Genomic DNA, 24,980 nt, shown 5'->3' with positions numbered 1-24,980 from the left:
TGCATGAAATGGATTTTCACGTTGATTTATTCGGTTACATTAACGCAGGACGTTGTGAATGTGATGGGAGGAATCGGGGTTTTGCTGCCGCTGCTCGAGCAGGTGTGTGAAGCCGAGCAGGTTTACAACGGCGGTCAGGAGACTTCGGACTTGCTGGGACCAGAGCTCACCTCCTCCCGAGGCCCTGCTGCTATGCTGCTGCCTCTTAACAAATCTGCAGGTGAGTTTGTCCTTCATTCAAAGGTTCTTTAGTTTTTTGGGGGGGTTTTCCTCGGTACACCATGTGGTTGCAGATAGGCTCAAATAAAAGCATACAACCCCACTAATGTTTGATTAAATTTACTTTAACAAGTGGAAGGGAAATCATATCTTTTTCTGGCATTGACAAACTCAAAAGCAGTATAATTCTGGCACCACAAAGGTGCATCACATGTTCAGGGGTGCGGTCCACTTGGAAGACCGATTTTAGTCAAAACTTTAGCTTCCTGGCTGATGACTTGAGAAGTTTCTACATATTTCTAGATGATGTGGTTTCTTCAGTATGACGTCTATAATGGTGCGTGCAACCAGTCCCTCCCCCAGTGAAAACAACCCCACAGCTTAATGTTGCTCCCAGTGTACAGGATGGTACTTTCAGGCTTGCAACCTTCTCCATTTTCCTTGAAATCTAACTGTGGTCATTCCATGTAAACACTTCCATTTTAATGTAATCAAATCAGAAGACATGTCCTAAATTTAGGGTCTTTCTCCCTGTGGATAATTGGAAACTATTAATCCTCAACCCCCCCGCCCCAAAACAACCTTTTTCTGTTGTTTTGGGGTCATTTCTTCTGTTTCACTGAGAGCTGGTCTACTTTCACTGTGGATGACAACACACTCTTTCCAGCTTCATCCAGCATCTTCACAGTATCTGTTGCTTTTGTTCTGGGGTTGATGTACATTTCACACCAAAACACGAGTCGTCATTCCTGAATGATGTGACGGCTGGTAATTCCCACGCTGTTTATACTTGCATACATGTGCTATAAAAGAGGAATGTGGCACCTTCGGGCACTTTGGTCACAAAACACACAGTGTCTAAAGCTTAATCACAGATACGCCATTTTGCTTTTTTTCTACTTCGTTTTACTTCCAGGAAAGACTTAACGATGTGAATTGAGTAAACTTAGGTCTGCGCACACAACCACATGATGCAATAACAAACAGGAAATGATTGATAAATTTAGTTTAAAAACTCTAGAGCTAAGATCTCGAAAGGGAAAAAGGCGAGGGGGTGGTGTGTGCACATGAATACGTTCTACGAAAACGCTACAGAAGTAAAACATGCATAACTCAGAATTCTGACTCATGTTGAAACGCGACGTCAATGACATGCTTTTGTAATGCAGAAATATCACTGTGGCTTACACAGGAAATCTTAAGCCTTGTTTTGCCCTATTTTTATTTTTTTTTTTTTTCCCCAGAAGGCAGACTTGAGAGAAACAGCATTGCTGCTTTCCTGCTGATGGTGAAAAACCTGATTCGTCACCACCCCGTCAATCAGGAGAGTCTGCTGCAGTGCCACGGCCCCAGCATCATCGGTGCCATGCTCAGCAAAGTAGGTCCCACACACAGCAACTTGTTCTAGAAACTTAAGTGCTGGAAGAGCCGATTAGCATCTGAAAGTGAATATCTGACCTTTTCCACTGCGCTGTTGCTGAATAATTGCTTTGTAATAAATGGGTCTGGTGTTGCTGAAACAGCAGTGGTCTGTCAGAATGACTGTTTGAAATGCATGTGTGGGACAATTAATGCAGTCATTGTATTGTTTCACTATGACTAAGAGATACCAACCACAGCAGTGTAAAAGAAGTGGTGTTTTTTTGGTTAAAACTGTTAACATAAGCAGAATTTAAAATGGACCAAGATGAGACAAAATCAAGACAACAGACTTCGGTGTAATACTTTCCACTCATTTTGTAAGCTTGTAATTGTGAAACATTTTCTGAAACTGCAGGTGACAAACGTGAGCTTCCCTAGTTAATTTTTGTGCAAAAATGAGCTGAACGCGATGCAGAGGATTTAAAGGCGACGTTTTCGATGTGGTGAAAAGTTGAACTTTAGTAGAGACTGGTCAGTGTGCTGGGAGGGACCAAGTGTTTGTTGTACTTTTCACAGATTTGACTCATGGGTGACTAAAGCCAACCAGGCCTTGTGTTAATGCAGCAGAGATGTCCATGCAAACAGACAGGAAATGTTGAAATCCATGTTGTGAAGGTGGAGCATCCTGTCTGGAGACTACTGTCTGTCTTTAGAGTCATCAACCACATTTGGCTGTGGAAAAGATGCACACACACGTCTACCTACTTCTATTGGCACCCTGGTAAAGGTGTGAAAAGCGGCAAAATATGATCAGCTTTTGCAAGCGCACATATTGATCACATATTGTGTTTTTGAAGGCAAACACAGCTGGAGTGCTTGTTCGCGAAAAGATCCATCTTCTTCTCGTCTGATCAAAGCGTATGGATCTAGTTGACCTCTTAGCTGTCACGATGACATCTGTGTCCTCATGGATCCACTGAGTGTTTTTGGGGTGATTAAAGAGCCACTGGCATGTTTCTTTTTGTGATGGTTGGTCAGGAAAGCCTTTTTGGGAATGTCCACAAAACAAACAGTGGGCAGGTCCATGATGTCTAATGGTTGTCGTGGAAACTTGTTCCCAAAATCCCACATTCTGGTGCAGTTTCTCACTGAGCTTTGGAAAAAAAAAAAAAAATATATATATATATATATATATGTATGTATGTATGTATGTATGTATGTATATATATATGTATATGTGTGTATATATATATATGTGTGTGTATATATATATATGTGTGTGTATATATATATATGTATGTGTGTATATATGTATGTGTATATATATATATATATATATATATATATATATATATATATATATATATATATATATATATATATATATATTACCTAGAAAATCTTGCCTAATGTGCAAGTTGGCTATGTAAACTTAGTCCAGTCTTTTTTGTAAAAGTCCAGCAGTTTAAAACTTTATATATATATATTGCTCTGAATGTTGATGCAGGTGCATTTTTATGAATTATGAAGCTGAAATACATCTGCTCTACTTAAATGGCTTGTTCTCTTACTCCCCATTTGGAATTTCTTAGCCTGGATTTTGTTTTCTGAAAAACACATAAATTAAAGGTTTAAATTTTTTAGCATTTTTCATTAGTGAATTTTGCAATGTAAACATTTTTTTTTTTTACCTCGGGTGCAAATGTACAAATATCCATACTACCCTTCTGAAGCACATTATCTCAGAACGTGGAGCCACTTCATCAGCTTTGCGATGAAATAAAACAACTTGCATGCTACGGAGTTAAAATGAGTGTAGTCGTGACCTGATTGAGTTAAAACCTGGGATCTCTCTGTGTCTGCTGCAGGTTCCAGGCACTATGATGGACATGAACGTCCTCATGGCTTGTCAGCTTCTGCTGGAGCAGGTTTTCAACGACGGCAACCGCCAGTTGCTGCAGCATCTCTACCAGCACCTGCTGTTTAACTTCCGCATCTGGACGAGAAGCCATTTTGCTGTTTGTTTGGGTAAGGCAGCAGCGGCCCCCTCATCCCCCCCCCCCCCTCCTTTTTGCTGAATAAAACCTGTGAGGCTTTGCATGCATGCCAAAGCTGTCTGTATTGACACAGCAGGAATGAGGGTTAGAGTAGGAGTCAGGGGAGCAGAAAAGGGGTGGGCGAAGAATACTTTAAATTCTCGAGTTCAGGCTGTTGGGTCAAGATTGAGGGTGCATTACTTCGATAACCTTTACGTGACAACTCTGTCTCAATGTGACCTTACATCATGATTTGACATTTCTAAATGTCAGCCAGAGGGATGACTGTGTGTCTTTTCTCTCTTCTGAAAGCACATGTGCAATACCTGTCATCTGTTATAAACAAAAGCAAGCAGCGCATGAAGAGGAAGTACGGGGTCCAGTACATTCTGGATACTATTCGGACATACTACGGGTGAGCAAAACACATCGAGGCACCAAATGTAGCCTGTTTCAGCTCGGTTCAGTCGTGTCTTTCATCTCCATTCATAAGCCTAATATCAGAGTCTCTTCACTCATCCGTTTGGTCGCAGGTTGGAGCAGGATGGCAGCCCTCTGTCTGATGAGAAACAGACAATTCAGACGTCTCTGTTTTCGCTGCTGAAAGAGTTCCTCAAGTCTCCGACACCAGAGGAGCTTCACAGCGTCCTCGCCTACGTCCTGACTGTGGGAGAGGAGCAGCAGGTAATACTGAAATGTTTTATTGCTTGTTTTTCTTCCAGCAGTTTGATATTGCAATCCTATGACCTTTTCACGGGGATGATTTACTCCTGGTTTCCAGCTAAACATTCATCTTTCATTCCAGCTTTTTGTTTCTTTGGCTTCTACTTTTGTTTTTTTGAGCTAATCTTTTATTTGATACTCCTTTTACACAGCTTAACCCAGCGCCCGTCCACATTTCTTTGTAATTTGTCAGCCACTCTCCCTGTCTGTCAGGTGGTGAAGGCCTTGGATGTGCTGTACGAGCTGCTGAGGAGCAGCCCTCCTCGGGAGCAGGTGCAGGCGGTGCTGCTGGAGTGGGGCGTGGAGCAGCTGTACAGCCTGCTGCTCACAGCCAACTTTGGGGACGAGGCCAGAGAGCGGGTGTTCAGGGTGAGAACAACTGATTAAAAAATAATAAATAGCACATTAATAGCAAGAACTGGTTTTTAAGTAGAGCTGTATCCCAACAAATTAGAACAGAATTGAAAAGTTCATTTATTTCGATGAATCAGTTTAAAAAGTAATCATTATGTACAGATTGAAATATGAAAAGGCTTCTCAACATTTTCATATAAATAATTGAGTGGAAGGAAAAAGTGCCATCATAAAAGACATATTCCAGATATAAGCTCCAGCGGTCGAATTTCTTCTTTTAACTTTCCATGAAATGCTGTTAAGTCGTGCAAATAGACAAAGTAATGAGTGCAGACACTGCATAGCACATAGATACATTATTTGTTTAACCTGCAAACAAATCCTTTTTTCAACTGATCTTAATTAGTAATGAATTCTGGGTTTTCCACTCTGTGTAATAAATCCACCTCTTGAACTGAGTTACTGGATTAAATTCACTTAAACTTACTGAGACTCACCTCTTCATAAACCGAAACACTTGTGTCGTTGCAGGTTTTGTACAAAATCCTCAAGAGTGAGAAAGTCTCGGAGCGCAACAAGCAACGAATCAAGCTGAAGGATTTCGGTTATCTCGGCCTGGTCTGCTTTCTTGAAGATATGCCTGTGTCCATGATAACTGTACGCTGTTTATATGAGCAGGTCCTTGCTACGGGTGAGACAAACGCTTTGTTTATTTATACGTTTCGCAGCTTTAGGACAGATTTCAGAGGCTGAGGTCCTTGTTTGGTGTCGGCTCATTTGATTTTCTGCGAATTGTTTCAAGTAACTTTTTGCCCTTATTGATTGTAAGTCAGGGAAATTCAGCTTGGTGTGAAAAATAACTAAGCCAACGTTCTCCAGTGAACGCCGCTGGAATTTGTTTCCTTTTTGTTAATGAACACCTGCAGAGGTCAAAAATCTGGACACTCAACTAAACATTTTGTAGATAATTAGCAGGATATACTGGACAGAAAGATTCTTCCTAACAGAGAAAAATCTTATTTATTCAACAAAACACGGTAGTGGGTGTGTCATTCCTTGAATCTATGTTAAAATATCTGTAATGACTTATAACACAGGAGGCATCGACACAAAATTTATTCCACTACAAGTTGAGGTCCTAAACTTTAGGAAGAACCAGCCAGATGAAACCTGAGTTCAGCAGGAATGTGGTTGGAGGCCCTGAAATGAGGAGCTCAGATAAAGAAACCGGACTTTCCACAGCTGAAGCCGGTCCTCACTGACAGGAAGTTCCCTCAGTCTCTTGAGAATAACTTATCAACGCTACACAATATATTTAGCTGCATTTATTTTACGTCGGGGTCCCAGCATGCACCAAAAGCAGAAGTCCACTTTTATCTGTAACTTACAGTCTCAGATAAGTTGTAGTTGTGAAATATAAATATGCCTATATTTATGAAATCCTGTGACGACTACAGTTGCGGATAGTTCGTAGCTTTTTACTTGAACTTTCTATTCTTGCTGTTCCTTTAAAGTGCATAAGAGTTGCTTAGAAATTTTTTTTATTATTAAAAAATGTATTTAAAATGTTGACTAAAAGTGGTTTTCATCTCCTATGCCATTTATTAAAAATTGGAAACATTCTAGAGAAATGAAAAGAGTGTTATTTGCTGCTCATATTATTCAAATAAAAAACTAATTAATTAATTCATAAACACGCCTTACCATTTGCTACAGATGCCAGTCCTAATTTCAGAGACCTCCTGGCTGTGGTCTGTCTGTCGCATCGAGCTGAGCTCACCGTCCGACTGGACGTCTGTCGCAAGGTTGGTCTCCTCGCTTCTTATTTTTAATTGCATCTTTTCATCATAAGCAAATCTAAGATGTCTCTGGGTTTCGTTTGAATCCCCTGCAGCTCTTTCATCTGATCTACTCCAACGAGGATTACGTGAAGCAGCTCGCCAAGCAGCCGGGCTGGCAGGATGTTCTGACCAAACTCTACGTAAAGGAGTCCCTGGAAGCCCACGCCGTGAGCATCACAGACTCTGGCAACCACGCTTCCTTCGCGCCGAGCTACCGGCCACCGCTGCGCCGAGAGCAGTCTGTGGTCGTAGAGGACTCGCGCACTGAGATCTACATGAACTACCGCAACTCGAGGGACATCGACGACGAGGAGGAGGAAGACGAATGCGGTCCCCGGGACATCTCCGAGGGGTTTTCTGACTTATCCCAGTCGCCGCCCAGCGGAGGAGGAGGAGGCCAGCTGAAGAACTACGGCGGCTCGCTTCATTTTAAGTCGTTTGATTCGGTGGATCAGGGGAGCCACTCCTCCTCCGCCTCCAATCCAGTCGACATCGTGTCGCCTCGGCCGGACGACGAGGGAAGAGACTACCAGCCGCTCTCCCCGTTCGGCACGTCTCCCTTTGATTTGGAGTTGGGAGGCATGGGGGACACCGGCACACACACCCCGGCAGGAAGTCTGACCAACACGCCGTCTCCTCTGGAGCACTCCAAACCATTCCCACCGCTAAGGCCGAGGAAGAGCTCCAGTTTGTCTAATGTACTGGACGACACCAGCTATGGGACAGATCCTCCTACTGGAGACACCATCTCCAACACGTCCAATCCTCAGGTATAACTCCTTCATCCACTCAGATTTTAGTTCATACGAACGACCAGCAAAGGATTGTGCCCGATTGTGAAGGTTTCCATGATATCCAGGGATTTTTCACTCCTGAGCTGAAAATCGTGCCATGGATTTGTATTAAGGCTGCTTGAACAAAGGTCATTCACTTCAGTTTGTGATGCAAACTTTGCTGTTTGCGATTCTCTCTGTTTCACACATCAGAAGACTGAAGACCTTCAAGTATTTCACAGCCTTTTCTAGGACTGCATTTAGCTGCGTCTTTCTTTCTACCAACTCTGACTACCTTTCCTGTCAGACGTATAAATGATCACCATGTTTCATTGTGGTGAGGTTGAGTTTAGGCCAGGTTGATGTTTCGTTTTGTTTTCTTCCAAACCTAGCATTTTGTGTCATCTGGCCATATTCATGGCGTGCCATGGCTGTCCAGCAGGTGTTATTACCTGAGCTGTAGATGCTTTGAATAATGTTTTATAACCTAACATTGAAACTACTCAATACCTTCATCTATAGGTCTGGTGTGTTCCTCGCTAGCCAGCTAACCATTAGTCAATTGGTCACACTGGATTTTATTTAGATGCATCGGTGAATGTTAAGACATGCCACATTGTTCTTATCTTTTATATTAGTAAGAAACTACAACAGTTACTTTTTGATGGTCTCTCACAAAAATCCCAGTAAAACTGCGATGATCTGTAAAGCGACTGCATGTGGAAGAGGCTCCGTAAACCAGCTCTTCATTTTCACATGCGTCTTGGTTTTACTTCAGCAGACCCCCGAGGAGGAGCTGTGCAACCTGCTGACCAACATCGTCTTCTCAGTGCTCTGGAGCGGGAGTGGGGCCGAGGGGTCCGGGGACGCAGTGTGGAGGGAGAGGGGACAGGTGTTTTCTGTTCTCACCAAGCTGGGCTCCTCCTGCCAGCTGGTTCGCCCTCCTGATGAAATCAAACGCAGGTGTGTTATGCAGATTTTAACTGGAGATCCTACTCTCATAAACAACACAATGCTAGGCAATGCTACGTTAAGCGTATTTCCGTTGTTGCACATGACAGTCTTCTGGAAATGATGCTGGAGTCGTCCTTGTCGGACCTGAGGGACGCACAGGGAGTGTCTCTGCCCTTCTGCCCCAGTCTGGTGCGGCTCCTCAGGCTGCTGCAGGACTTCCTGTTTGCCGAGGGCACAGACAACCGAACGCTGTGGAGTGAGAAGGTAGCTTATGTTCAAGTCTGCAGTGGTTTCACATGATCGCTGTCTTGACATCAGAAAGCAAAAAGTACCTGGTGTCACCTAAATCTGATGTCAGATTTATAGTTTGTGTAAAAATCTTATTGCTAGGTAATCTGGAGATGCAATGTTTTACTATGAATTGAATGATGAACAAATGAATATTTTGATAGAGGATGACAGTGTGAACATTTTCACTATGATTTGCAAGTTAAGTTGTCTGGGATTCATTTTCATTTTGATTATCTACTTGAATGCAGTTAAATATATAAGAAACTTCAAATAGTGATGCTAAAATGATTTCTTTGATCTGTTTGGCTTTTAATAAATAGATCTTGACTCACAAAGATAGTGATTGATAAAGACCAAGTTAACTTAAATGGGGATTTTAAATGAGGCCAATGCTAACTACGTTGCGTTCTGAAACATGAGTGAAATAACTATTTGCTATCTCAAAGATCTTTTTGCTTTTTTTTTTTGTCAAACTTAGATTTTCTGTAACCATATTTTAATGTCAGACGAGGATTACCTGAGTGAACACAAAACGCAGTTTTCTTTATCAAGAGACAAAAATCAAGTCTGGCGTTATGTAAAAATATAATTGCCTCCAGTAATGTTAAATTGTGAAGACTTGTTGTAAATTCTTGGCTGCAGCTGTTGCCACCATTAGCTGCTCAGTCAGTTATTGGGCGTAGGGGCAATTAGTTTTTGACTCTGGGGCAGGTTGGTTTGGTTAGGCGAGTTTTCCCTTAATAAATTAAGTCAAAATGTAAACTGTTCTCACTCGGGTTAACTTAGAACTGGATATGAAATTAGATTTAACTCTCACAGAAAGTTAATTATTCTGTTTTAGTAAAATAAAAATGAATATTTTTTCTCATTTTTGTAATCATGTTTAAGTAAATCGTTTCTATTCTTCCTAGACTAAAGCAGTAAATACAAAGCATAACAAACGAGAAGCCTTTGGGTGTTGCCACTGTTAAACATGGGTCAAATGCCACCGTTTGTGCTACAGAAAGGCCTAGAGAGCCAAGTTTGACTTTTAAATGCAGCTCGGGGTGTAGTTAAGGTTTACTGCAAGGTGTGGAAACAGGTCTGGCCTTTTTTTTTTTTTTTCTTTTCTTTTTTTTTTTTGCCAGAGTCTTTCTGTTGACAGCTGTTGTTTTGCTGCAGATCTTCGAAGGGGTGGTGAACCTGCTGGACAGGTTGCAGGCCTGGCACAGCACCCCCGGCAGCCCAGGAAACACAGAGCTGAAGGAGATGGCCCAGATCGGCCTGCGTATCATCACCGGATACATCCACCAGCAGAACTCGCAGGTCAGCTGCACCCACAATCCCACCTGTGGAGCACGCAAACGCTAAAACGTCTCTGCTTTTTTTCTCCTCCGAGATCAATATCAGCAGAAGATACTGTGGAAAAAATGTCCGAGGGAACTTATTTAACTTGATAAGTGAGCTCAGATAAAGAGGCCGTTTGAATACCAAGCCTTGTAAGGGCTCACTTTGCAAAAGACATTGCAGTCATTCCTGTTAGGGAGTGTTGAGCGTGAAAGGGCAGTTCCCCTCTGAGTTATGACATCTGCTCTTATAGGAGCGTTTAAATTAAATTGGCCATTTGGGTTTCCATCACATGCTGCTGCTCTGCTCATCTATAAGCTGCTTTATCTCACGGCTGAGTGTCTTATGGAGGAGTGAGAGGAGCGAAACGGTGCTTATAATATCCATTCAAAGTACGCTGACAGGAAGTAAATTTGTGTGATGTTTTAAGTTCAGCATTTAGGACCTTTAAGGGATCGATTTTAACTTCTGCTCAGAAATCAATTTTATATTTGCTCTGTAGAAATCTCCTAATGTTAAAATTTAGTGTCACGCGTAAAACGATTCCGTATCTTTGGTTACCAAAACACTGCATTTTTATTTAATTATGACTGACTTATATGGGTTTTTTTCTGTCTGGTTATTCTGACACATTGCTGTGGGGGGAAATCTTCTGCAGGTTTATGTATAGAGGCAGTAATTTAGGATAGAAAGAAGAAGAAGGAATTCCAAGGAAATCTTTTATCCTCGGTTTTTTCTACTCATAAAAGGATATCAAAGGGCATCCTGTTGGCTGACACGTTTATAGACGAAAAATAATGGGTAGACCTTCACTGTGACGCATTTCATGAAGGAAAAAGAATCAATATTTGCCTGTTAGTATTAAGTTTAGCCTGCCAGTCACCAATCAGGGCTGATCAAGAAAAAAATTGGCAGACTCCGTTCTCCGGGTATGTGGTTGGTGCATAAATATTGTCTCGGACATTAATATAATCTTTATTCTTCTAGTTATTTTTTCTTAGCCGTATTTTGCCAGTCAAGCTTAATTTGGTTTGTTGTACTTAAACACTACAACTTTCAAAAGGTTGCTAAAACTGCTTAAGGCGTAGAGGAATATCATTGTCCTTTCTGGCCTAAAATCAGAGCTTCCAAATTTATGCATCTTAATCTAGTTTAACCTGATTGTACTGGAAATGAAATAAATGAGAAAATAAATTAGCACAAGTGAACAATGGGTCAGATTATATCACAGCAATTATATTGAGTCACACCCAGTCAGTGGTTTATTGTTTGCATATTGGGGCCTCATTGTTAATGGAGTTGCAGCTGAAATGACAGTTGTTAACGTCACAAGTTACACTGTTGATTTCTGCCACCGATCCTGTTTGAATCGCAGCAGTTATGTTTATTTTTAGATTCTTTATACCTCTTCATTCGAGCAACCAGTTTTTCCTGAACGAAAGGTCAGGGAGATAGCTGTATTTGCTGCAGATGAGCTGATAAATTATTCATTCAAGACGTTTTTGTTTTGTTTTTTTATGTTCAAAGCCTGAAAGGTAAACCGGAGTTAACAGAGATTGAAGGAGTTCTTTGTCTCAAATTTAAGCTTTTTTTTTTTTCTTGCTTCGGCTGAGGCAAAGAAACCATGCCTGGATTTATAGTGTAACCCTCCGAGGTGAGAACGACGTGTCAGCGTATGAGATGCAAAGAAAACAGGAAAAAGAAAATTGTTTAATTTTGTTGGATTTCTCTTGTTTATTTTGTTATTTATTGTTGAATTCACTGGCAGGATATATATTTTTTTCCTTTGATGCACCATATATTTGTGATTTTTCTTTTGTTATAATTACTCTGAATTTTGTACATATTTTTAACTTTGCTAAAATTCTTCTCTTTTTTTTTTTTAGTATTAAAGAGTGTTTATCGCATTTATAGTTCGCTAAAGTAAATAAAAAAATCTACATCGTTTCACGTGTGCAGTTTGAATTTGTCTGAATGTGTCTTTGCTCACCATCAGGTGTGTGAGATGGCCTATTTGAAGCTCCACAGTCTCCTGCAGACTGTTCTGTGTCTGAGCTGGGAGGAGGTCTGCTTCTTGCTGGGAAAGCTTGGCGCCCCCTTGTGGCCAGAAGGCGTAACGGAAGACTCAAACGTCAGTTGCTCTGAGACTTTCTCCCAGCTGGTGCCCATCATGAGGACTCTGCTGGCCCAGCACGCTGACCCCATCACCCTCCAGAACCACTTGCCCAACTTGCCCATCACCAACGGGAGCACCACCTTCGCCGAGGACCTGAAGGTTTACTGTAACGCGCTGGAGTGGCAGAGCTTTTACCAGCAGAAGGTTTGTGTCTGGACGGACTTTGTGTATTTAAAAAAATAAATAAATAAAAAATGGCTGATATTTATCTTTGTGTTTAGGGAGTCAAGGGAGTCTGCTCCTCTGTCTTTCAGACACTTCAAACTCTGTTCTTTGTCAACGTCCTGCACACATAACATATTTTACTAATCCTGTATTCTGTCTGACCTGCTACCCCCCAGATTTCTCCTGAGATATTTACTGCAAAGTTTAACATTTTTAAAAGGCTTTTGCTGCTTTACCTCACATTCCTTAAACTTTCCTTCAGAGTGCGTTAGTTATGGAGCGGCTTACGCTCGAACCCGAGACAAGCCGCTGCCAAACAGACACGCTCCGCTCCGCTCGAGCTCAGATTCATCACGGCTCTGTGTGACATCGCCTGCCCATAAATCCGTTCTGTTTAGTTTTCCTCAGTGTTCGGCTCTTCCAGCACGTTTCGCACTGTGGCAGAACTTTGGCTGCTGTAAATGTTTAAAACAAATTTTAAAAGTGCAGCGAGAGAATATAAACTGTCCTCTCAGGACTTATTTATGTAGATGCTGTGCTTGTTTTAGACATGTGTGTGTGTGTTTCTATTAACTGCAACGAGACCTGAGTAGCTTAGCATCCCTTTTTGGCTATCACATATATTGCAGTCAATAATAGGTTGAAGGTAGTAGTGACTGCAGGCTATTATTAATGGCATGTTGGTTATCTGTCCGTTTTCCAGGTTCAGCCCACCATGGAGCAGTACGAACTGGACACATTTGGCCGTAGTCATGATATCATGTCCAATTTCTGGAACTCCTGCTTTGACGATCTAATGAGCACAGCATTTAAACGGGAAAAGGACAGATCTGACAGCAAGTCAAAGTTTCAGGTACTGTGCTTTTAGAGTTTGATGCAAAAGTATTCAACAGCTTTAAAAAAAATGTTTTTTCTTTATTACAATAACAAACTTCAATTTGTTTTCTGGGTTTTTTTTATGGAGGTTTACAAGATCGACAAATACAAAGAAATGCATAACTATATTTTCTTTTTTTAATTACCTTAAAACACACAGCAGCAGCAACATGTTTTTTTTATTAAAAAAAAAAACTCAAAAGTTTTGCTGTCCATCCAGCCTCCTTTTTTTTTTTTTTTTTTTTTTTTTTTAATATTTAGCTATAGACGTTTTCAATCCGTCTGCTATTAAGTATCAGTATAAAAACAGATGTGAAGATCTCACAGCCTAAAGATGCAACCAAAGCTTCAAGGGAATGGTTTAGATCAGATCATATTAATGTTTTAGACTGGCCCAGTCAAAGTCCAGAGCTAAATCTAATGAACAATTTGGGGAAAAACTTAAAAAAATCGACGTTCAAAACAAAATGGGGGGGGGATCACTCTAGACGTGCAAAGCTGGCAGAGCTCCAAAAAACTTGCAGCTGCACACACTCATTATCTCTGTTTGCTAGATATAATATACATGCTACACTTTTCTCACTTTATTTCTAAAAAAAAAATAAAAACCAGGTTGTATTTTCAAACATGTGCTCCTTTGCGTTGATCTATCCTATAAAACTGAAATAAAATGCATTAAAAACCGTAGGTGCAACATGACAATATGCCCCATGTCCACACACTCCACCATCTTCCCCATAAGACCTCTGCTTTTTTTTTTATTAGCTAACGCGTCTCTCTGTGCAAACAGGAGGTGATAATTGACCCCTGCATGAAGCGAGTTCGCAGTGAGAACAACAGATACGTGATGTGGCAGAAGCAGAACGCCAGCCAGCAGGGGGTGGTGTGGCAGCACTGGAGAGCTCTCCGCAGGCTGTTCACCTGTGAGCGGGGGCCGTGGGCCAACAGGTACGACCGCATCTCGCGTCTCGGTCCGTTGTTCTCCCTTTGCAAGTCAGAATGCTCTGAGTTTTGTTTGTCTCACGCTTGACGTCAGAGTTCAGCCAGAGGTGAAATGGAAACTGTCCGCTGCTGAAACGTATTCAAAGATGCGACTCAAACTGGTGCCCAACTACAACTACGACTCCCACAGTGAGGCCAGCGCTCTGAGGGACAACATGGGTACGACGGCAGTTTGTTTATCACCAAAATATAATTTTTTTTTTAGCTTTTTGCAAACTGTTAAAGAAAAGTCATGCTGTACTCATCAGGAGCTGAAAGCCCTCGCAGCTCTGATCCGATCCCATTGGCTGTTGCCAAGGAAGCGAAAGTAAGCGACATGGAGGATGATCACTTGGAAGAAGAGGACTTCGTCTTTTTGGATGACAAGTAAGTCTAAACTTCTCGAACCAAGAGTGTCAGCCTCTTGTGTGTGTGTGTGTGTAATTCAAAAAAGCACAAAAACTTTAGAGGAGATGAAGCCTGATTCCTTCAACACTGCATTTCAGAGGGGAAGGAGAAGACGAGAATCAGAAAGAGAAGCTGGTTCTGTCTGAAGACTGTGAGCTCATCACCATCGTGGCTGTGGTGCCGGGTCGGCTGGAGGTCACCACACAACATCTGTACTTCTATGACGGCAGCAGTGAGAAAGAAGAGACCGAGGAGGGTAAGAAACGGGTACATCTGAAAGTTACACCTCTCTGTTATGGTTCTTCAAAGATTTCTGTCTCGGATGAGTCATAAGTTTGCCTCCCCTGTCCCGCAGGAATCGGGTTCGATTTCAGGAGACCTCTGTCTCAGCTTCGGGAGGTCCATTTGAGGAGATACAACCTGCGACGGTCGGCGCTGGAGCTTTTCTTCATTGACCAGGCCCATTACTTCATCAACTTCAGAAAGAAGGTCTTGTTTATGTCAAATTTAAGAAAGTAGTGTAAAAACAGAAACTTCTTCTTGTTAAAGTAACAATGAAAACTTTTCCCAATAGTCTTTATTTAGAACCATAATAAATTGTAATTTACAACATTGCAATTGCAAACTATCTCTTGCATTTATCATCTGTCATGTCTTTTAAGGCAGTGCAGATTAGTCGATAGCGTTGTTTCCTCGCAGCAACAAATTCTCAGGTTTAAATTTCATTTTGCTGTCTCTATGCATGAACATAAAGCTCCTAAAGCCTTTGTGTAAAGACAAATAGAATAATTTTCAGCGTTTATGTTCTGAGATTCACATTAAAGTGATCACAACTTTTTCATAATTGGAGCATGCATGTTCCTGCTGCTGTGTGTGTGTGTGTGTGCGTGTGTGTGTGTGGTTATTCTTTCTAGGAGACTCATCTCACAGGCTTTAATTCATAAAATCTAAGGATTGTTGCAACTTTCCTCTGAGTTAAAACTGGTTTTAATTAAGTTTTAGAAGGTTAGCTGCCATGAAGCTGTCATAAATGAAGTCTTTAGGTAGAGGGTTGTAATCCCTCTTGCAGTCAGGAGTCAGAAATTTCATCTTAAATCTATTCTACCTACACACTTTCAGTTTTCAGTGACAATATGGGTTTTAGAACCATAAGCACTTGTTAACCTATAAATATTTAGGTTGTTGTGTATTATCCAAAGTATGCTACGATGTTAAATAAGCATTAGAAACTCTAAATGGACACATTTCTCACTGTGCAGGTACGAAACAAAGTGTACTCAAGGATTCTCGGACTGCGGCCCCCAAACCTGTTCTACTTCGGCTCCCGTTCCCCTCAGGAGCTGCTGAAAGCGTCGGGCCTCACTCAGGTGTTTTATTTACATCACGTTTTCCACGTGCATTTTATTCATTCGGCGCTAAACGGTTCCAATGTTTCCCGCCTTAACGTGGCGTCGTCTTGAATTGAACAGAAATGGGTGTACAGAGAAATCTCAAACTTTGAGTACCTGATGCAGCTGAACACCATCGCCGGGCGCACGTACAACGACCTGTCCCAGTACCCCGTGGTGCGTTCTGCGGCGAACCTGAATCACTTTTTTTTTTTTTCCGGTGTCGCACTCGGAGTCTAAGCAGGACGTCTGTGTTGGTTGTTTCTCCTCAGTTCCCCTGGGTTCTGTGTGACTACACGTCTTCTCATCTGGATCTGGAGGACCCCTCAGTTTTCAGAGATCTGTCTAAGCCGATCGGCGTGGTCAACCCACGTCACGCGCAGAACGTCAAAGAAAAGTATGAGGCTCTGTTGATGCAAGAAAAAAGAAATTGTGTAATGTAGACCTGCAACTAATGATTATTTTAGTCATTGATTATTCTGATGATTAATCTGATGATTTTTATTTAAACCTTTTTTTATACAATATTTTAAACACAATAAAAGATGAAAATAAACAAAATCCTTTTCTAAACATTTTATTGACTGAGACTCAATAACACAGCATTCCTAAAAATGCCCTTTCTGGTTGATTTAACATCAATACAGTGTAGGACTGATGTGCTGATTATGTTTTAATAATTGGACAGCAAAATGATTTTTTTTATAGAATTTGAATGAGCATACATGCTCATAAAAAGAATTTGGTCTTTTTATGAGCATGTATGCTGCGGTGAACCATTAATCGATTACTAAATTAGTTGACGATTATCTCAATAATCAGTTCATGATCATTTCAGCCTTGCTTTAATGAATTTCCAATAACAAAATTGTGCACAATTTTATCCTTTTTTCTTTTTTTTTCTTGAGTTAATAAAGCCCAACAACTATTTTTGTTTTTTTTCAGGTACGAGAGCTTTGAAGACCCGTCAGGCACCACCGAGAAATTCCACTATGGCACACACTACTCTAACGCAGCAGGAGTCATGCACTACATGATCCGCATGGAGCCGTTCACCACCCTGCATATCCAGCTGCAGAGCGGCAGGTGAGGACTGCGGCACCGCCGTGTCATATCTCCCAGCTCTATCGCGCGTTCTCCGTTCTCACGGCGCCACGTGTCGCCCGCCGTTCAGGTTCGACGTCGCAGACAGACAGTTCCACTCGGTGGCGGCGGCCTGGCAGGCTCGCATGGAGAGCCCGGCCGATGTCAAAGAGCTCATCCCGGAGTTCTTCTACTTCCCGGAGTTCCTGCAGAACATGAATGGTGAGCAGCGGCAAAACCCTGCGCCGTTCCGGGACGTCCGCTGCGGCGTGAAAGCTAATCCATTTCAATTCTTTGCTAGGCTTCGACTTGGGCCGCTTGCAGTTGTCTCAGGACCTGGTGGCAGATGTATTGCTGCCTCCGTGGGCGACATCAAGGGAAGACTTTATCAGGAAACACATGAAAGCCCTGGTGAGTCACCGGCAACGCACAGAGCCATAAAACTCAGTCATGCATCTGCCACCAGAGTTACAGCGTGAAAGCGACTCTTGACATTGCAGGAGTCCGAACACGTGTCCTCCCACCTCCACGAGTGGATCAACCTCATCTTTGGATGCAAGCAGAGAGGAGAGGAGGCGGTGAAGGCGCTTAATGTTTTCTACTACTGCACTTATGAGGGTAAGGCTGCAATCAGGACTTTTGTGAGGACACAAATGAACAAACTGCAGTGTTTTTGTGGTGATCCTTGCTAAGTGGAAAGGAAAACATGTGAAGTGTTTTTTTTTTCCTGAGTCTGCAAAGGGTAATCGTTCCTATTCTTTTGTGCGCGCTTTGTTGTTTCTGTGTTCCTGAACGAGCCTTTTTAGGTTCACAACAGCAAATTATGAGCTAAACAAACAAAGTGAATAAAGGACCGATTTGCTCGTGTTGGCGGCTATTCAGTTTAACTCTTTGTTGGGTTCGTTTGCTTCCCGTTGGGACTTATGGGGAAAAAAAAAAAAAATTAAAAAAATGACTAAGGGAAAAAATGAGTTGTGTGGTAGTGCTTCCTCAGTTTCAGCAGACAAACAGTAACAATGCAGAAACATCAAAAAGAAAATCTGTTTGTTTTGTTGTCATTAAACTTAAAACCAGAGCAATATTCAGTTGGCCTTAAACTAAATTCCACTTTCATCCAAAATTTTATGACACCGCTGATCTTTTGCTAACATGTTTATATGACCTTTTATGAGAACGCTTTGACTCTGAGGGGTTTTTGTTATATGTCCGGTTTTCAGACTGAAATGTAACTTTAACCATGTTTTTGTTTCCTATTACACTCTAAACATGTGTAAAGCCGTTTTTAGATCTCCAGTCATGACTCTCACTGTGCATGGCGGTAATATAAAGCTGGGTAACGTTTGAGTCGCTTTAAGCTTTTAAATTGCATCTCTTGATTGTGGATAAAGGCCAGTTTAGGCGGTTAGCTTTTTTTATTTTTTTTTATTTTATTTTTTTTAATTTAACTTTTGAAGATCAAGATACATTTTGAATTGCTTGTTTTCCAATCTTTTTGTAGGGTAAATACACATACATATATCTCTGAAATAACGATGAAAATAATAATGGTAACAATAATAATAAGGAAAATACATATTGATTCATTTTAAGACTTCTTGTCTGAAAATTGCTTTACATAAACTTATGAAAAAGTTGTATCTGACCCCTAAATATCTCACTTTTCTCTGAGAAAAGGTTAATAATTGTCTTATTGGCTGTTGCAGGTGCTGTCGATCTGGACGCCATTTCCAATGAAACGGATCGAAAAGCCTTCGAAGGAATGATCAGCAACTTTGGACAGACTCCCTGTCAGCTGCTTAAGGTACATTGAGTGAAAGAGAAAATAGAAAATGTCCCTAGTTAACATTTTTTTAATATAATCTATCCTAATCTACAAATTAATAATGGCAGAGCATTCTTGCATCATTTAGCCTAATAGTCCAGTGATATTGTTTCAACCAACCAAATTAACGCCTTTCGGGCGTAACTGTCCTGCAGGCTTTTAAAAAGATCCGAATTTCAGCTCTTTTAGAGATTTGAATCACTTCAGCTTTAGAAATGCATCCGTCTGTAACTCTGCATCAGAAAATGACAGTGTTTCTCTGTAATCTTTGTCTCCGATCAGGAGCCTCACCCTCCTCGAATGACGGCCCAGAATGCATCACGGCGGCAGGCCCGCCTGGACACTCTACCGGCAAACATCTTCGAACACCTCGGCAAACTCCGGCCATTCGTGGAGGTGAGAACTCGTGTGCTCATCCGATTCCGCTGATTTTAATAGTCGAACGACGCACTGCATTCATTTACACGTCTGCCTCAGGTGGTTAGTGACGGACTTCCTCTGGTTCAAGCACTGGTACCAAAGAATCAGAATCACTCCATCATGCAAGGCTCAGACACCTTGGTAACGTCCAAACGAAGCTCGGTTACAGCAGTAATCATTTTACAAGCCTTTTTATTATTATTATTCTGATGCCAAGTCGCTTTCTTCTGTACAGGTGACTGTAAGTTCAAGTGGCTTGATTGGGACACACAGCTGGCTTCCATACGACAAAAACATCAAAAACTACTTCACTTTCACTAAAGATCCAACGATGACCAATCCAAAGTGAGTGAGTTTAAGCATGCTGCATGTTGTCGTTTTGTCTGGTTGTCATGCAGTGTGGGTCGCAGATGTGCTCCACAAAAAGGGGAAAATGTGATATTCTCCCTGATGCACAGTTGATTTTCTTCAACACGATCCGGTTCAGACAACAAACTGGCTGCTCCTTTCATGTGACTCCCGAGCTCGGCCCCACTAAGCCTGGCAGAAGTCCTCCATGGTCGTAATTGTGGGGAAAAAAACAAAACAAAATCCAAATCCTGTTCAATGACCTCTGAACGACGGATTCTACTTTCATCCAATCTGAATCCTGGTCGCGTTAAGATCCCAACAGAGTCTCTGGTCTTGAGCTCGCTTCAACCTGCCTTTGTTTCTGCAGGACTCAGCGTTTCCTGGCGGGGCCTTTCTCTCCGGGAGTGGAGCTCAGCGCTCAGGTGCTGGTGGTGTCCAACGACGGCCGTCTGCTGTTCAGCGGGGGACACTGGGACTGCAGCCTGCGCGTCACTCAGCTGGGCAAAGGAAAGCTGGTGGGCAGGATCTGCCGGCACATCGGTGAGCTTTTCTCGTAGCACACGGAGAAAGGTTTCTTTCTTTTCTTCGCTGGCATGAGGTGATTTTTTGTGTGTGTGTGTGTGTGTGTGTGTGTGTGTGTATTTCGTAAAGATGTCGTTACCTGCTTGGCTCTGGATCTGTGTGGCATCTACCTCATCTCTGGTTCAAGGGACACGTCCTGCATAGTGTGGCAGGTTTTGCAGCAGGTGAATATCTTTGCGCCCTCCAGACAGACTTCGCACTGAAAGGGAAGCCATCAAACGTGTATTCACCATTTTTTTTTTGTTTGTTTTTGTTTTTTTAATCGTACCGCAGGGCGGATTCTCCAGCGGCCTGTCGCCTCGGCCTGTGCAGATCCTCTGCGGACACGACCAGGAGGTGACCTGTGTGGCCATCAGCACCGAACTGGACATGGCTGTCTCTGGGTCAAAGGTCAGAGATGGTGACGGCTCAGCACGAGAAGATGCCGAGACTGAAATGTCGTTTTAGAAATCTCGATGCCGGGTTTCACATCCTGCTTGTGTTTTTTTTTTTTTTTTTTTTTTTTTTTCCCCAATCAACAACAGGTTTCTGGAGTGTTTAACAATACAGCTTTGTCTATTCGAGCCAAATATTTACAATATGCCTCCTGCAGCTTGGAGGGTCTCTAACAAACAAGATGCCAGTTGTTCTGTGACGCGGCTAAAGCTGACGTAGGTGGTCCTTCCTTTCTGGACACACTCAGATGCATGTTGCATCAATGTCAACACATAATATATGCAATATGTAATAGGAGCCATACCCGGTATTCTTGCCCTGCTGAAAAAGAAACCGTGTTGCGCTGCGAACTTTCTACATCCCATCCTGCACTCTCTGTACTCCAGATGGATGTTCCCCAGTGCCCTGTAACTCACTCTGGGAAAGCATCTGCAGCAGAAAATGTTCCTGTGCACGCTGCGTGTGCGAGCTGCTGCCGCAGGAAACCGAATTGTCAGCACATGTTTCTGAACTTCTTAGGTAAAATGACTTTGGTCATTTCAGCTCGTCGATTAGAGACCAAAGCAGCCTCACGTTAAAATTAGATTAGGTGTCATGCAAAAAAATAAAATGCAACGTTTGTATACGTTTGCTCATCGGCGTTCCCGGGCAGTATGAAAAAAAAATCTGGAATTGGGTTTAAATATTTTCCAGATTTAAGCAAATAAAGAAGAACATGTGTATACCATCCGTTCATCCATCCATCCGTCCTTCCCTTTCTTCCCTGAAAGACTGCTTCTTCTTTTTTTTTTAGGAAAATGTAGTAAAAACAGAACTGAGAACTCTGGAAAAGTGAGCAGTGTTAGGATGTGAGATCTTCAGGAACCCTGACCTCCACACGAACAGCTTGGAGTTTTCAGACTTTTCCACCGAACCTTTTAAGCAGTAACATCTTAATCCAACAACTCAGACGACAGTAGTGAGTCACTGAACACATTAGCTGCTCAGTACAAATACACGTGTAGAAAAGCGACGTTTTTAGCTGATCCTAAGACGACTCTGTATGAAAGAGACGTGTGCTGTAACCATGACATCACTCGTTGGTTTCGCGACTGTGCGCTATCTTGTTTTCGTACGGTTGGAAATGACCAAATTAGGCAAAGAAAGTGGAGCCTTGGAGTGATAGATAAAGGCTGATTAGGCAAAAATGTGGGTCTTTGAAGTCTGAGAAGGTTTATGTGGTGGAGGAAGGAAACCCAATCAGGAGGAATTGCTGTTACCAGGTTACACTGCGTTCCTAAGTCTTTTCTCTCCTAGACCATCCGCCATTTCATTACGTCCCTTAATACCGCCACCAAATTAAAAATGATAAACAGAAAACTATTAAGAGTCACTATGCTTCCTCTGAGGTCTGCACACATGCTGAAGGCTCTTAATGGTCTATCCGTGTGAGCAGCTGTTGCATGCTTCCTGACCCTCTCTGCCTATTGCTTTGCTTCCTTCCCAGGACGGGACTGTGATTGTGCACACAGTGCGACGGGGACAGTACCTCCGAACTCTGCGACCTCCGGGAGACAGCAACGTGAGCGCCCCCATCACCGCGCTCCAGGTCGGGATGGAAGGCCACATCGTGGTGCAGACGTCTCAGGAGGAACGCCCTCACAGGAAGGTGCGTGAAGAAAAGTATTCACTCCCCCTTGAGCCTTTTCGCAGTTTGTCACAGATTAAACCTCGAGCTTTGATCTGTTTTGCATTTAACAGATGTTTCGCCAACCTTGCATAATGTTTCTCCTGCAAATGTGTGCTTCTTTTATGCTGGTCTATTGCATGCAATCATAATAAAATATATACATTTTTACTACTGCACTAAAGAAGAGCGGTGCAGTTCAACTGGTATTCATGTGGTGCCTATTCCTTCAGGGCAAGCACTCGGTTCATGTTTACTCTGTGAACGGCTGCCTGATGTCGTCTTTCACCATGGAGGAGCAGATGACCGCGCTTCACCTGGTGTCCGAATACGTCATCCTGGGGACGGCGCAGGGCAGCCTCCACGTCCGGGATTTATTCAGGTAGAGGCTTTTCGAATAAGCCGTTTATGTTCAAAAGCTACTCAAAGTCCCATTTCACATTTAGTCGTAATTACATTGGTGTGTGTTTTTATTTGGATTTTATGATAAACCGACAAAAATCGACACATGATTGTGAAATGGAAAGTAAAACGCTGCATGTGGGTTTTTTTTTTTTCAAAGATTTGTTTTTTAGAAAAACATCTGAAAGGCTCAATCAGGCTGACCAAGTTTGCTCTCTCTGTTGAAGAAAAGCATCCACACAGCACATATTTTTAAAAAAATATTATGTATTTATTTACTTATGATACTTTTTGTTGAATCTATTTAGCTGAATAATTCCACGAAGGACTCTTTAAGATAAGTCGGCTCTAACATCTCCCCGTTTCGCAGCCTGGATTCTCTGATAACGCCGCTGGCCTTGAGGGTTCCTGTGAGGAGTGTGTCCGTCACTAAAGAGTTCAGCCACATTCTCGTGGGACTGGAGGACGGGAAGCTAATAGTGGTGGGGGCAGGGAAGCCTGAAGAGGTGAGAAGCCAAACTTCAAGAGTGTGCGAGATGGAAAAGGAGGCGAAGGAGGGGAGGAGGAAGATAATTATACGCAGCGCGTTTGTTGAGAACTAAGTTTTTCAGACGACTGTGTAATTGGTGTAACCGATCCCATGTGAATCAAATCCACGTTCTCTCCTGTTCTCAGGTTCGCTCCGGACAGTTCTCCCGTCGCCTGTGGGGCTCCACACGCCGCATCTCTCAGGTGTCGGCGGGGGAAACCGAGTACAATCCTGCGGAGAACGTCAGCAAATAAGAGGAACGGCGGCGCGAGGACTTCCCTTAAAAACAACAACAACAAAAAACTGGGGGAACTTTACTTATAAGCCACTGATATCTCTCTGGGAGAGAAATTATACACTGAGCACTTTGTAAGAAAAAAAAATTCCTAAATGTTATATTTTATTGGAGATTCCTTTAGCAGGTGTGCTGTTTTCAATCAGCATCAATCCAAAGAGTGGCCTTGTTCGTCTCGTTTCTGGTGGAAGAGCTCGGGGCCGGGAGGGTCTTTCAGGCTATAAACTCACGATGGACCGCGTGAACTCTGAGTCACATTTCAGCGGAATGACTCACTTTGATGAACACTTGGACTCAGACAGAAGTGACGCAGTGAAAATTACCACAACCTTCACCTCTCCCCACCCCGAGCACCATGCACAACTCCAACTTTTGTGTTGTCAGAGCCACCGCTGGGATCTCTGCACACTTTTAAAAAAACCTCCTAAAGCCATTGATTGGCAACAGGATCTTAAAACTCCTGGAAACTTGAAAGACACACACATAAAAAAAAAAAAAAAAAAGAAAGAAACTGCAGTAGACGTCTCTCGAGATTTCCACGTTGCAATACTGGTGAATGCCACAAGAGGGGAGCGTAGGGAGGGCGGGGGGTTGTAGAAAGCCTGTGAACCTCTGCTGTGTTGTGGGTTTTAGTGTTTGACAGATGCTTCGACTTGCAGCAGTTTATGGGTCTGCATTCCTTTTTTAGGCTCTGAGAAATTAAAACCTGTTACAATTAAAGCAGCCCTGCTTTAATAGTCGAGTATGTGAAAGATATTCACGTTTTAAAAATGACAATTGAGCTTTCGTGTCACAGAGAGAGAGAGAGAGAGCCTTCTGTTGCCTTATACACACAATCGGCCTTTATGAACAGCTTAATTTGACGGTTTTAGCGTTTTTGCATTTTGCCACATGCCTGTATCCTTGTTTGATTTTTATCGAGTAAGTGCCTTTTTTTTTTTTCTTTTTTTTCCCCCTCCTCCACTCCCGGGCCTTATAATAAACACTGAATTCCAATCAATGATTTTACTGTAAGATGTGACACTTTTCCGCTTCACTGTGACTCAGGTATGGAAGAGATGTTCTGAGTGAAGCCATGAGTAAACTATTATCCGCGTGAAGTTATTCGCCTCTGTTGCCGTTGCAGTGAGAGAACATCTAAAGAATGGCGCGATGACTGCAGCAAGTTAAGCAGTCTAACGCTGGGGGAATTTGCTTCCTGTCTATTTTTTTCTTTCTTTCCTTCCTTCTTTCTTTTCTTCTTTCTTTCTTTTATTGTCTTGTTGGTAGAAAAAGAAAAGACCACAAATTAGCTGCCGTTTTCACAAAAACACAAGGGAAGCTACATTAAGAAAACACAATCTACTGTTGGAAATTACACTGCCTTGAAAAGTATTCACATCCTAACAATTTGTCATGATACAACCACAAAACCTCAGGTGTGTTTTTGTTTTTTAATTCATATTTATTTACGCCACTAGTGATCAAGGGCCACAAAATCCTTGTAGCAAAACGTTAGCAGCCTATCAGGAGGAAGAGACCA

The 24,980-nt window shown here is 42.3% G+C and overlaps 1 protein-coding gene across 2 annotated transcripts in view; it reads left to right on the top strand.

Annotated features, from left to right (window-relative positions):
• The window catches only part of nbeal2 (neurobeachin-like 2), a 43,541-nt gene extending 18,983 nt beyond the window's left edge, over positions 1-24,558 (top strand). The window contains exons 20-56 of one of the 2 annotated variants that reach the window (XM_088013955.1): positions 49-220; positions 1,464-1,597; positions 3,450-3,609; positions 3,930-4,032; positions 4,151-4,301; positions 4,554-4,709; positions 5,226-5,385; positions 6,411-6,499; positions 6,589-7,305; positions 8,090-8,271; positions 8,370-8,526; positions 9,715-9,858; positions 11,876-12,199; positions 12,924-13,073; positions 13,887-14,044; positions 14,133-14,257; positions 14,347-14,464; positions 14,584-14,741; positions 14,841-14,974; positions 15,745-15,852; positions 15,955-16,050; positions 16,146-16,270; positions 16,819-16,959; positions 17,048-17,178; positions 17,258-17,367; positions 17,457-17,574; positions 18,660-18,757; positions 19,061-19,174; positions 19,256-19,339; positions 19,434-19,543; positions 19,917-20,089; positions 20,201-20,295; positions 20,405-20,521; positions 22,053-22,214; positions 22,466-22,614; positions 23,005-23,140; positions 23,310-24,558. In XM_088013955.1, coding sequence (XP_087870081.1) covers positions 49-220; positions 1,464-1,597; positions 3,450-3,609; positions 3,930-4,032; positions 4,151-4,301; positions 4,554-4,709; positions 5,226-5,385; positions 6,411-6,499; positions 6,589-7,305; positions 8,090-8,271; positions 8,370-8,526; positions 9,715-9,858; positions 11,876-12,199; positions 12,924-13,073; positions 13,887-14,044; positions 14,133-14,257; positions 14,347-14,464; positions 14,584-14,741; positions 14,841-14,974; positions 15,745-15,852; positions 15,955-16,050; positions 16,146-16,270; positions 16,819-16,959; positions 17,048-17,178; positions 17,258-17,367; positions 17,457-17,574; positions 18,660-18,757; positions 19,061-19,174; positions 19,256-19,339; positions 19,434-19,543; positions 19,917-20,089; positions 20,201-20,295; positions 20,405-20,521; positions 22,053-22,214; positions 22,466-22,614; positions 23,005-23,140; positions 23,310-23,417 — 5,667 coding nt within the window. In that variant the 3' untranslated portion in view covers positions 23,418-24,558. Of the gene's footprint in view, positions 1-48; positions 221-1,463; positions 1,598-3,449; positions 3,610-3,929; positions 4,033-4,150; positions 4,302-4,553; positions 4,710-5,225; positions 5,386-6,410; positions 6,500-6,588; positions 7,306-8,086; positions 8,272-8,369; positions 8,527-9,714; positions 9,859-11,875; positions 12,200-12,923; positions 13,074-13,886; positions 14,045-14,132; positions 14,258-14,346; positions 14,465-14,583; positions 14,742-14,840; positions 14,975-15,744; positions 15,853-15,954; positions 16,051-16,145; positions 16,271-16,818; positions 16,960-17,047; positions 17,179-17,257; positions 17,368-17,456; positions 17,575-18,659; positions 18,758-19,060; positions 19,175-19,255; positions 19,340-19,433; positions 19,544-19,916; positions 20,090-20,200; positions 20,296-20,404; positions 20,522-22,052; positions 22,215-22,465; positions 22,615-23,004; positions 23,141-23,309 lie in introns of both variants that reach the window. The other variant, XM_088013954.1, reaches the window with a different exon arrangement.
• The last annotated feature ends 422 nt before the right edge of the window (positions 24,559-24,980 follow it).

This window comes from Poecilia mexicana, unplaced genomic scaffold, assembly GCF_051168715.1.
Source record: "Poecilia mexicana isolate PSO_F unplaced genomic scaffold, ASM5116871v1 scaffold_16, whole genome shotgun sequence".
NCBI lineage: Eukaryota > Metazoa > Chordata > Actinopteri > Cyprinodontiformes > Poeciliidae > Poecilia > Poecilia mexicana.
This window is presented reverse-complemented; position numbering and strand designations above follow the sequence as displayed.